The following is a 12,913-nucleotide window of genomic DNA, read 5'->3' as shown; positions in this document are numbered from 1 at the left end:
ACGTGGAATAGCCCACGTAGAACAAACCAGGAAATAGTTTTCATTCACTTTATACTAAATAGTGCAGCAGAGAATGTATGAACGCACCGCAGTGGATCCGCCGTGGAAACCCCGCTTAAACATTCTTGGCTTCGCTCCAAAATAAACCCCAGTGGTTTCACTCAAAGTAAACTAACCCTGTCACAATCTGCCGTGGATCTCCCCCTTTTAACAGACAACCCGAGGTAAAGATGAGCTCAAACCCACTTTTATAAAGGAAGAGCTATTTCTCTACCATAGGTGAGGCTGCCAGAGCATTTAAAGGGAAGAGGAGATGCTTTCCCCCACCTCGCGGGAGCAGCACCCTCCGCACCGGCAGGGTCCCGCATCCGTGACAGCCACACAATGTGCTCCCGGCTTTAGAGGGCAGATAGAAATCTCTTCAAAGAGAAAGTTAAACTCATAGAGTCGAAGTATTAAGGAAATCTGCAGAGCCATTAGCACAAGAAAGACATGCTATTTTTTTTTCCATGCATTCTGCCTCCAGTTATAAAAAGCAGCAACGAGGGGCATGCTTAAACGTAACTCCATCTTTGCCTTACTCACATCGCCGCTTACTTACCCCTCGTCTGCCCGCTGTCTGTTGGGCAAGCCAGGCACAGCTCAAGTTTCTGGCTTTCATTTTCCTCCATTGTCCCTGCCTACTGCTCACGCTCCCCTCTCCAACTTGGAGCCGCTGAGCCCGGACTGTCAGCGCCGGTGCTCGGGGAGGAGAGAGGAAGCGCTGCCCCCGCCGGCGCGGAGCCCCCCCCGAGGCGCCCCGCAGGCCGCCCGCGGGGCCCGGCCCGGCCCGGCCCGGCGGTGGCAGCGCGGCCGGGGGCGCCCCCGAGCCCGGGCCCCAACAGGTGACGGGCTCGGCAGCCCCGCAGCCGCCCCAGCGGCCCCGCAGCCGCCCCTACCCGGCCCGCGCCCCGCGCCGCCGTGTGAAAGGCAACATTTCAAACGCGATTACAGGCCTGAGCCTCCGCTGGAATCCGAACCCGCAGCCTTTTAAATCTCTGTCATGGGACAAAAGCCTTTCCGCACGGTATTTTTTTTTTTTTTTTTTTTTAAGCTCGTAACCACCAAGCCCACAAACATTCCTGATAAATGCTCCTCTGTCTTTTTTAGAGTCTAGTTTAAAAGTAATTCATTATATAAGCGCTTTGAGGTTTTGTTTTCTGTTGGATTCTTTGAGGCCGCTCACAGAATGAATTGGGAAAAAATCAAGATACAGGAATTCAACTTTAGTGGAGCCAGTAAAAATGAATGGTAGCAATATGTAAGCAGGGACTTCGGTTAAGAGGGATTTCGAAGCCTCAGTAGCAAAACATATAGAAACATATAACTAATTCTCTTTTGGCAGATCAGAGGCCAGAAGCCTGCATGAGAATCAACAGATCTACCAGGCTGCAAGGCAAAAAATAGTGTGGCTGAGAAGGATGAGATCAAATCCCACAGATTCCAGCAGATGCCACATGTGTTGATTTAGTGGAGAATATCAGACTGACTTAGTCTATCAGAACCATAACACTGAATCAGAGATGGTGGAACAAACTGAGTGTTGAGTTACAGCATCAAGACCAGAAAGTTTATCCACAGACAACTTCTGAATTAGGTTGAGAACAAAGCATAACTGAGATATTAATAAAAATATGCAATTTCTCATTTAGATCAACCTCATATTCCAACACCAGGTAACACTATCTTGGATGTCTTTGCAAACAGACCTAGCATAATATGGTCTTTCAGGCTTTCTTCAACTCTGACTTCAATATAACATGAGCCAAATTGCTTGCAATGACCTCTCAACTGCTCAGTCCAGACAGGCTAGGAAAATTCCCCTATGTTTCCTTCTACATCTGTATCTGGCAGAAATGTCATCCTGTCTACTTAGATTACTGAATGCAGAAATGTTTTGTGTATACATAAATTTGGTACAGAAGCTCAAGTAGGATTGCTCTCCTCATGCCCCTATCCTCTCCCTTCCAGACAAAAAGTATTTGAGTAAATTACAATGCACAATTGATAAATGAACAAAACTATTGTTCATTAGATCAGATACACATATTCTCTAGCACCTGAGAAATATTTATTTTCCTTTCTAACAATTAATTCTATATGGTCTTGGAACCTGGCAAAAATCCCAGAAATCTGGCATGGAAAACATAGAAAAGATGAACATACAACTTAAACATTAGCACTGCTATTTAAAGTCTGCAGTACAGTGCTCCCAACAGAATACTTCTGTCATTGTCCTGCAATTATAAAGAAAACAGTGTGATACACATTTTATTTAGAGTAATGTTTTTACTGGCCTTGGGTTACTCGTGCTCATTCTGATTGTGAACTATTTTAGGAGGAGAAGGGATGGCCAGCCATCCCACTTATCTGATGTTGCCTTTTGTGACATGAAGGAATGTGCCTTTAACACTGAGGTTTTCCAGAGTCTGGACAAGCATGATGAGCCTCTTGCAATTTACATTCACAGCCAGCTGGAAGGATAAGAGGGCTCTGACAGGAACAGTGAACACCACCAAGTTCAAGAAATGTAAAATAACTCAGAAACCACTAATGGAAAAAGAAAGCCAGTGCAGTTGCCTGGAGTAGCAACATAAAAGCAGTACCAAGACATTACCTGTATACAGGGCTCAGAAATCGAGAGTTCTGAAACTAAGAGCATTTAAAAAGATCTTATCCTGAAATAACACAAAGGAAAGCACAAAACATAGTTGCCTAAAATGCCTGAAAGGAAGGAGCTTTTTCAGCCTTGTACAAAAACAGGGTTAGCTCTGGAGATCAGTAGCGTTTGTACCAAGAACATTAATAAGATCAGAATCAATGCACTCTGGCCCCTTAGAAGGCTTTACCTCCATCCACGGTGGGGAAAAATACCTAGAAAATTAGTCGAAGACTAATAGACAATAATCTATCTATTTTTAGCCAACCACCTTTAGTTTCCACAGCCAAGAGCACAAGACAGAGTTGTCTCTTGACTCCCCCACTGGCATGTCTTAGTAAGTAGCCAGGTGCCCCTTGGGACACTGTTACACTGGTCTGAAACTATTGCTTTTATGGCCACAGCAAGATGCTCCCACTGCTGAGACTAACAGTAAATGATACTGGCAACATGGACCCACAAAATGCAGAGATGATCTAAGAGAGATTGCTTTTTTGGTTGTGGACATGTGACTTGAAAACTAGTTGTCATCTTATGAAAACTTCTGCAGGTGCAGAAGTAGTTTCTCAAACAGGATTAAAGAGTATTGGCAAAGGGACAGACTACACATGGCACACTTCAGTATCATCGAAATCAAACAAAACAAGAGAGCTCACACATAAAACAAAATCGCCACCCAGGAAACATAATCACCTCTGCTGCTGCTCAGGACAGGGAACAGTTGGGACAGCAAAGTCTTAAAGTATGTTCTCACTTTAACGGAAAATCCCTGGTCTCAAACTAGATTTAATTTGTGTATGTAACAATGCTATTCCTTAAGATGTTACTAAAGTCTATTTAAAAGAATTAGTGAAACTTCTTTAGCAGCTGGAGGCAGCTAAATGGAGCTATTTGTTGGGCTCAAATAAAGAGCTCCCCAATACAGTCACTGGGATGAATCACCAACAAGTTAAATAAACTTGATTAACCAGTTCACAGTATGCAATCAGCATTTGTTTATCTGTGGGATCAACAATAACTGGTTCCTTTTAATTACTGTGCTCAGATCTAGAACCATCAATATCAAAACAATGCACAGAGAATAATTGCCAACAGGTTATGATGTTTTAATTGTGTTTAAAATTAATGTCCCAGAGCGACTTCAACACTTCTGGGTTTAGCATGTGCATAACAGAAACAATTAACAAAAAGTGGCTGCGCTCAATTAGTCAAACTTATAATATACAACGACTCCATGGCACTAGCAATTATTCACAACTAAAAATCTGGGAAGCTAATTATTAATAGTTAAATCATAAGAAGAGTCCCATAATTAAAGACTTGTCTCAGTGTCCATGTGAAAACACATAGCCACTGTGAAAAATGTCATGAATGCTCTCTGTGGGAACCAGCCTGACACTACTTAACCCAGTATAGTCCAGAAACAAGTATTAGACCTGAAGGAATTATGAGCACTCGAGCAGGTCACATTGCAGCACCTCTCCAAGCCTTATATGGCCAGAGGTGGCTTTGGACTGCCCTGGAGAAGGGGAGCATCAAGAGGATGCTCCAGACTATCAGGAAACTTCCCCGCTACACTCCAGGGAGTTGTGCGTGGCCATTCGCTAACGACCAGTCAGATCTGAAATGGAGAAAGTATCTTTAACTAACTCCAGAAAAACAGCACTGACTGTGGTGAAGCTCTGTGTTCCATCTGAGGCAGCAGAGAGCAGCTTCAGGGCTGCAGTTCATTTGAGCACATCTCTATTCTTGTTCATCCTCAGCATCTTCACTGCCAAGCTTGGTGTGGTCTCTGAATGCTTAAAACTCAAATAGACTCACTAAAAAAAAAAAAAAGGACTATGTTCACATAGTATATTATCAAAGATGATATAATAGCAGCCGTTAGCTTGTAGAAGAAAAATGAAAAAAAATTCCAAGGTCTATCAATATGAACCCATGTAAGTAGACCCTGGGGGCAAAAAGGTTGACACTATTTTAAAATTAATTGTCAACTAATTTGGTACTGTAAAAGGAATTGCAGATTTTTAAGATGTGGAGGGGAACTTTATGATCATTTGGTCTCATCTGCTTAGTAAGGAATTTCAGTGAGGTGGGTCTGATAGTGGTTAAAATATTCAGTGCTTAAATTAAGGGAAAACATCTGAACTTCATTTTAAAATTTATGATGACAAACAATCTAACACAACCTCTGGAATTATTTATCATGAAGTTACCTTTCCTGTTAAAAATCTTTGGAGAGTTTCAATGTTTATACTACGTACATTCCATTTCAGTTAAGAACTCTCATACTTGTGAGGAAAAATTAGCCCAAGGAGTGAATCGGTAACACTCCAGTTTATGTAAAAAAGGAATACTGAGTATGAGTTTCTCTACATATCTCCACAACAGAATTTCATTGTGTCTTATCAGACCTACTAGTTTCAGCTCCTCAGAGAAGTTCAGAGACTAACAGTGGTGCCAAGAGCCAGCCTTAATCACTAAAACAACTATACAAAAGAGTGACTAAGAAGCTGAACATAAAATATTCAGGCAGAAGATATATTCATCCTTCCAAATCCATTTCAAAGAGAGCTCTAGGAAGCAGCTGTAATCACCTTTCATTTGGCATCACCAAGCTTTCAGGTGCCCGTCTCCAAGTAATAGAGCAACCTTCATTTGCTCCAAAAGACATTTTATTCAAGCACACAACTCTCGCACCTGGGCACCCATATCATGTTAAATAGGTTAGATTTCTGTTTTCCAAGTTTCATTCTTGTTTCCTTCCTCCACCTCCAATTTTTTAAATAAATTAAAAGGCCTGAAAGCAGTAAACACTTGTGCATGCCCTAAATCAAACTGAGAAAAAGAACTGTGGTCATCACAAGGAAGTGCTAACATTCAAGTACAGAAAAAAAAAAAAAAAGAGATGATTCTTCTCTTTCATCAATAACTTTGTCTCCCTCTCTAATTTGGGACAATCCCAAAAAAGCTAACTGTAGATACACTTTACCATGACTTCCCTTTCCATTGCCCAAGGGAAGATGGAACAGAGCTAAATGGGCATAATTACAGGATGCATATTTCTGACTCGTGTCATGCAACATCTTATTTCAGACTTTCTACCTCCCTGTTGTCATCCTACTGTACCAAGCTAACATTAATATTAGTACATTGCCACCAGCACAGCCAGCTTTGAACTGAAGACCCTGACATGCCTCAGCTCCTCCTCCTGCCTTCCAGCCTGGCCAGCCCTTCATGCATCACACAGGAAGGTAAGGAAAGACATCAGTCTGCAAACACAGATATAGAAAATATGAACATGTTTTCATAAGGTACCAAACAACTTACTCTGTGAAAGCAAAATGTGCCTTACGTTGCAGAAATTTCAATCACTAGAGTTTAATCAAATAAAAAGCAATATGTGGGTGGGAAAGAACAGTGTAGGGAACTGTTTCTGAGGGAGGTAGAAAGCGAGGGGGGAAGGTCGCTTTTAAGTCCATCTGCTCTCCATTCAAATTCTATTTCTCCCCAGTGTAAAGCATTTTGGTTTTGATAAGTTCCCTTTGGATGAATTGTCTCAAACAGAGCTCTGGTGAGAGTTTGGATTCAAATTGATCCAACTTTTTAGCAGTGCCAGAAGAATAGACTTACTGCCTGAAACACTATTGCTGGTTTCAGGGATGTCTGCAGGATCGGGTTGTAAATTTATGAGGTGACGTGCTTTAGTGATCAAAAGTATCAAGATTGTTCTCTGCAAAGCACAACTATACTTTGAAATAATAATGAGAGATCCTTTATTTCAGCTCTTACGAAGTACACATTGAGTTTATAAGATTGTCCAATGAGTGGTTGAATTAACAGGAAATACAAAGTGTACTTCAATGAGGCCTGGGTTTAGAAATAAAATAATAGTTCAAGTTATGTTGTGATAGCCATAACCACTTACTTATCAACACGCATTTCTGATAAATAGTCTACCACAAAAAAATAGTTTCAATTAAAAAATTAATATGTAATTATTAGAAATTAACACAATGGCACCAGTGTTGCCAATACACAGCATTCACACAATTCATGATGGTGGTCTTTCTTGAAAAGTAACTTATTTTGGAATATTATTCATTTTATTCATCTCTGGACTGTACCCAATCATATACTTGACTTTTCTCCACAATGTCACTGGCAAGAACTAGATTTTTTCTGAGACTTCAACTAAAATCAAGTGAGAGGTCAGTGCCATTGTGATTTAATGAGTTGAACATTTTAAATTGTTCTTACTGCAGTTTCTCCTTGTCTCCTGCCACAAAGGGTGTACTAGGCAAAATAGGACAATCTGAATGTCTGAAAAGAGATAAAGACAAGTCTAAAGAAATTCTTACAGTTTGTTTCCATGCAGATCTGATTTCTAACCCAGCAGAGATGGTCACAGGTTTCATATGTAAAGCTTTTCTTTCTACCCTTTGTAGGGCACCAGCTCCTGAAGGCAGATGTAAGAGCAGAGGGCTAGTGTAGACCTGTCAACTTGTAAATGTAACAGCGACCTCTCCAACAGTATGTATATCTCCTTCCTTCAAAGTGCCTCTCTGACCTCCCCAGACCATCCTGATGCTATCATTAAGACAGCTGATTAATAAGAAAGGAATCAGAGCTGACAGCAGTGGCACTGCTGTTCTTTTTCAGACCTGCCCAGTCTGTTCTGCTGGGATGCACACTTATTAATTCACTCTTCGGTATTTAGGATTTCATAGCTTTAGGGCAACAGGGACCATTTGATTATCTTGTCTGACTTCCCATCTATCACAAGCCATTAACTTTGATGTGGGGTCTTCACACAAAGGCCAAACACTTAAATGAGATGAAAAAGACATTACTGATCTCAGGAGACCAACGCTGCATATGCACTACCATTTGTTTCAAACCCCACCACACACGCAATGAGGTCTGCCCAGATGATCAGCATAAGGAAGTGTAAGACATCAAACTCCCAACTGAGGGAGCTTAAATTCTGAGCAAAGTTCTTTCCTCTGACTTTAATTTCCCAGAGCAGACATCCACCTTAAAAAAACCCCAAACCAAAGCTGTGATGCACACATTCAGTCACTGTCTCCAGCGCAGTCAGTCTCATGTAGGGAAAAATAACTGAAAAGAAAAAGAAAAACACCTCGAAACATACCTGTCCTAATGTACATGGAAGGCAACAAATCCTCCTGAACAATGCACATTACCAGCTGAGAGGTGCAAGCACAGCAGTTGATTATAATCACTGTCTTTAATACAGAGCTGCCCTTTCTACAGTCATGTTACTTGAGGGTATTTCAGCACACAGGCCCACGGATGTGACTGCTGGAGCTGCTGACTCAGGCATACCATGTCCAGCAGCAGCAGGACTGCCACGACCCTCCACACTGCAACAATCACCCCATAAATACAGGCTTCCTTGCTGCACCTAGGCTCAAATGGCTTTGCAAATATATCTGTTCTCATTTCACAGACTACGTTACAGTTAACTGACTAATGTTTAATTACCCTCAGTGATAAGAAATTGTATCCTACTTGTTCAGGGTAAAGTTTACTTCAGTTTCCAAGGATTTATTCCCCCTTTGTCCACCAGACCCACCGGTGCTGTAGGACATGTTCTCAGTGAGACAGCCACCTCACAGCCTCCTCCTCAATCACACACATCTGCTGAGCTCTTGAAGACTTGCATTATCTCTCATTCTCTGTTTTCATCTTGGAAAACAAGTCTTTGCCTCTTTCTCCTTTCTTTCCAGTATTCCCATCTTCTTGCAGTACAGCTAGCAGGATTGTCAGAGCCCATTCTTCTGAACTTAATGTACTAACAGTAACAAAGGGGTACATGACCTAAATTTACCTATGAAAACACTGGTGCAGCTGGATGCTGCACAACAGCACAGAGTTCCCAGGGAAAGGGGACTGAGGCTGTGGCAGTCTCCCCAGCCGGGATGGAGAGTCCGTGGCCACAGCAGCCTCCTCCTGAAAAGGGAGAGAATGTTTCAGGTTTTCAGGGGTAAAATGTCCAAAACACCAAGTGAGATGCAGTGTCATGAGTCTGGCGTCATATCCTATTCCTCTTACAAGGGGAAGCCTGCTCCTGTACAAGAAGATAAAAAGGGAGAAAAAGTAACAATGCTCTGTCTCATCAGGCTCCAAGAAGTGCACAGAACTGCCTGGAGTGAAGACTAGAATAAGCAATGTCAGCACAGAAAGGTGTCACACAAGGTTTAAGCTTATTCAGAGACAGAGACTCTGTCTCTCTCATGAATACATACATAACCCAAGATAATTTAATTCCAACTATTTTGTATTTCTTAGAAAAACTTTTCAAACAATGGGATGACTCATGTGAGCATTCCACTGACGACATAAAATTATATTGTATTAGTTATGTCCCTTTACAAACTGCAAGTCTGCACTGAGATATATAAATATGTCCCATAACAGCACATGTGACATATCTGAGGGTAGAGAACAGGCAGTAAGTAGTGAAAATGACAGGTTTACTTCACTCCAGAGGAAAAGGTTATTAAATACTAATTGGCAACATAGACAGCTTTTACTGCATATGCATATACTCCAATACTCTGATTTCCAAGACTCATCTGCAAAAGTGTAACTCTGTGATTTATTTAATTTTATTTGTGATTTTCATACTATTGCTTTAATCTTCCATAATTAACATACAGTGATGAATTCCCACTTTTTTCCCCCCTCTTTTGCTTTTTCGCTCTAGAACTGCCATTAAAAGATAGAACTTAAAGACTGCAGCTGAAACAATATTTAAGTCCTTTCACCAGCTGGAGGAAATTCTGGGCAAAGTGCTAGAAGGAGAAAAGTATCAAAATCTCTGAGACAAGATACAATATTACTTACATGCCCCCATTTCAGTTTTATAAGCTCCTATAAATCCTCTCTCACAACAGAGAGTAATGGAGGAGTGCCCTTGGAAGAGGGTGAAGAGGTAAGCGAAGGATGAGTTTTCAGCCCATGAGTAGTATTAATTTAATGCTTTTAGTCTGCTTTTTTGCACAGAGTCTTCTAAAGTTAGAATTGCCTAAATGCAGCCAGAAAACACAGGCTGAATACCACAGGTAGGGGGCAAAATGCTGCAGGCAGTAATTATCAATCACTTTCTTTTCCCAGCCATCAAATAAGGTAATTTGTTTGTTTTCCCCACCCTGCAAGGAAAAGACTGGGTGGTCTTTTGATTTTTGGAATCTGAGAAATACTCCTCTCGACGACAAGGCCACCCCAGGCCTCTTGGGCAGCATGAGGTCCTTTTCAACATGGTCTTACACTGGACTTGATTTTAGTCACAGACATTAGGACTGTGGCAATGTTTTGCAAATTATCACCAAATACCTTTTCTTCATAGCTCCATGTAAATCTCAGGAGTTTTCCAAGACAGAATAAAGCCTTGGTTGTGAAAAGTAGCATATTTCCAGTTCCCCAGCTGTCTGCATTGGCATGGGTCTGCCATGCCACAGGGATTTTTTATTAGGTTAAAGACTAATTCCCCTCCACATATTGCAATAGTTGTCACCAGTTGTCACCAGCTGCAAGAATATACAACTTATTGATACATGATAAGTAACTGTGAATTTTGAGGATATTAGTTCATTGAAGGAATGACATTTCAATTAAACATTTACATAAAAACTCAGTCCCTTGCAGAAAACTCAAACAATTCTCCTTCTATTTATTTAAAAATATCTCATAGATTGCTACACATTCAGACTTCAAAAAATGAATAAAAATTTTGTTCCCTCATCCCCTTCTTGAATAATGTACATATGATAATACCTATGCTCAAAGCCATGCCATTTAAAGTCTAAATTTCCTGCGTACTAAAAAACCTAAGTCATGGAGTGTTCAATGTTGCAATTCATTGCAGTAAAAGGAAGCTAGGAGAAAATGGGGCAGGAGCCAGGCTGAAAAGCTTTCTGAAAGCTGCAGCTGCAGCCAACAGCTGAAATTTAAAATCAGACATTATTTTCTCTCCTCATCTTGTGGGCTCTGCCACAGTTTCAATAAACCACAAATTTAGCCACAGAGACACTATCACTCATAACTTTCTTTTGCTGATGGAGCTAAAATAAGAACCATAAACACTTCCCCCCAACTTCAGAAAGCAGCATATGTCACTCCCCAATATGGCTCTTGACAGGTTCCATGTGGAAACCATGTTAGGCAAGTAGCGACCCCCACTGTGGTACTGTGAAATTAATAATTTAATGTTGCAGAGAGAACCTGAAACACAAGAGCATATATATGGGTCAAGGAAAGCAGAAGCAAGAACTCCATTTCCATTTCCCAACTCAGTGAGAGAACAGACATGTGATAGCCAGCAGATATGGCTCCCTTGGGTTTCCTCAGGGCATGTAGCAACATCCCTTGGTAAAGAAACGAAGAGAGGAGATCTTCCTATTACTTAGAAAACTAAATAAAGATAGGAAAATCCCTGTAGGAACGAAAGCCAAATTTCCCTGGAGATGGAGATTACCAATGGCATCACAGAGAGCGGACTGGTCCAGACAGCTCTCAACATTAGTGAGCTGGAAAAGAGGGTTTAAGTGAGGTGGTAGAACTTGCTGAGTACAATCTGATAGTCAGTGAAGAGAAGGGCTGATTACAAAGAAGAGACTTCACAAGATTCACTGACTAGGCAATAAATTGACAGATGAAATCCCATGTAGATAAATGTAAAGTGATGCACATTGACATTGAACAGACTATTATCGCTCAAAAAGAGAGTCTGAGGTTATAACCATTTTCTGAAAATTTCAGTTCGGTGCTCATTAGTGATTAAAAAACCAAACAGATGTTAGAAAATGCTAAGAAAAGAATAGTGAACAGGACAGATAATATCATTATGGTACTACATGAATCCACAACCTACCCACATTTTGAATATTGCATGCAATTTTAATGTACTCCAGGTCAAAGAAAATACAGTAGAAATAGAAATGTTAAGAAAAAGGCAGCATGGATAACCAAAGTTATGGAAGAATTTCTGTACAAGGAACAACTAAATTATGCAGGACTCTCCAACATTTGTTTGAGGTCTATAAACACGAGTGACAGAGAGAAGCTGAATAGAGAAAGACTGTTCATTGTCTCTCAACACATACTGTAGGGTCATCAAATGAAAGAAGTAAGCTAATGATTCAAAAATACATACATGTGAATATTAATTGCACAGAGCATTATGGAAGTGTTGGTAAACTGGGGAACTTCTTTCTGTAGAACATTGAAGCTATTTATTGTGTTTAAGAGTTTAAAAAATATAAAAAAGAAGTTAATGAAAAAATTCCATTGAGCACTGTTAAATAAAAAAAAAGACATAATCTTTGGTTTCCTTTGAGTAATCTCTTAATCACATATTTCTGAGAGCTGGAAGGATATACCAGAAGTATGACTACATACTGTCCTTGATCCTGTATTCTTTCCTAGGTAACCATCCCCATTCAAGACAGGTTGTTGGGCCTGCTACAGCTGCTCTTACACTTGACAAGGTACAAGATACCCTAATGCTGACAGTAACACTTTGTCATATGTGCTAAACATAAAGAAATAGAAGCACTTACATTACAACAGAAAAAAAACAACCCCAGACCTAATCAAAACACACTGCTATGTGGTGAGTTTTGTCCGGAAATCTCCTCCTGAAGCAAGGATGTGGAGAAAATGAATGGGATACAGTACGTTAACTCATATCTCATCTGTTGCAAAAATGGCCTAAACATTTGTCTACACAGGAAAGTTAGTGCAGTGGAAGCCAGAGAATGAATTTGCAGTGCTTCAGCTATTCCACAGAGGTGGCAGACAATGCAGGGTAAATCTTACATGGCGTCAGCATCCAAAGCTCTGGCTTCCACCAAGCGTCAGAACACTGTTAAACCTTTTGAACAAGGGATGTGCACAGCTTTGGGGGGCTGAGATCATCTTTTCTCCCGCATTAATTCCCCACTACTGAGAGGCTACTCTGGAGGACTTCAGGTGCCACGACTTAGACTGAAGCACAGCATGGCACCAAGCATCCCTTGCCCTTCCCCATCTGTCTGGGATATGGGACCCAGGGTACAGCCAGGCAAAGCTGAGCACATCAGTGCACAGTACTCCACAATGTAGTACTGGGATGCAGCAGCAGTTGGATCATTGGTAATTTGCTCGTTTAAAAGCATGAAATCTGAATATCTGCCCACACTTTTGCAC

At 41.0% G+C, this 12,913-nt stretch overlaps 1 protein-coding gene across 16 annotated transcripts in view; it reads right to left on the bottom strand.

Annotated features, from left to right (window-relative positions):
* KIAA1217 (KIAA1217 ortholog) overlaps positions 1-12,913 on the bottom strand; it is a 356,899-nt gene that overhangs the window by 177,746 nt on the left and 166,240 nt on the right. For 2 of the 16 annotated variants that reach the window (XM_051802247.1, XM_051802251.1), the window contains exon 1: positions 602-783. The exons of 12 other annotated variants lie outside the window; for them this stretch is intronic. In XM_051802247.1, coding sequence (XP_051658207.1) covers positions 602-671 — 70 coding nt within the window. In that variant the 5' untranslated portion in view covers positions 672-783. Of the gene's footprint in view, positions 1-601; positions 787-12,913 lie in introns of those variants that run through there. 2 more of the 16 variants (XM_051802263.1, XM_051802252.1) reach the window with 2 other exon arrangements.

This window comes from Manacus candei, unplaced genomic scaffold (genome assembly GCF_025592945.1).
Source record: "Manacus candei isolate 608988 ecotype Guabito, Panama unplaced genomic scaffold, ASM2559294v1 h1tg000056l, whole genome shotgun sequence".
Classification (NCBI taxonomy): Eukaryota; Metazoa; Chordata; class Aves; order Passeriformes; family Pipridae; genus Manacus; species Manacus candei.
The sequence above is the reverse complement of the archived record's forward strand: the minus strand, read 5'-3'. Positions and strand labels throughout refer to the sequence as shown.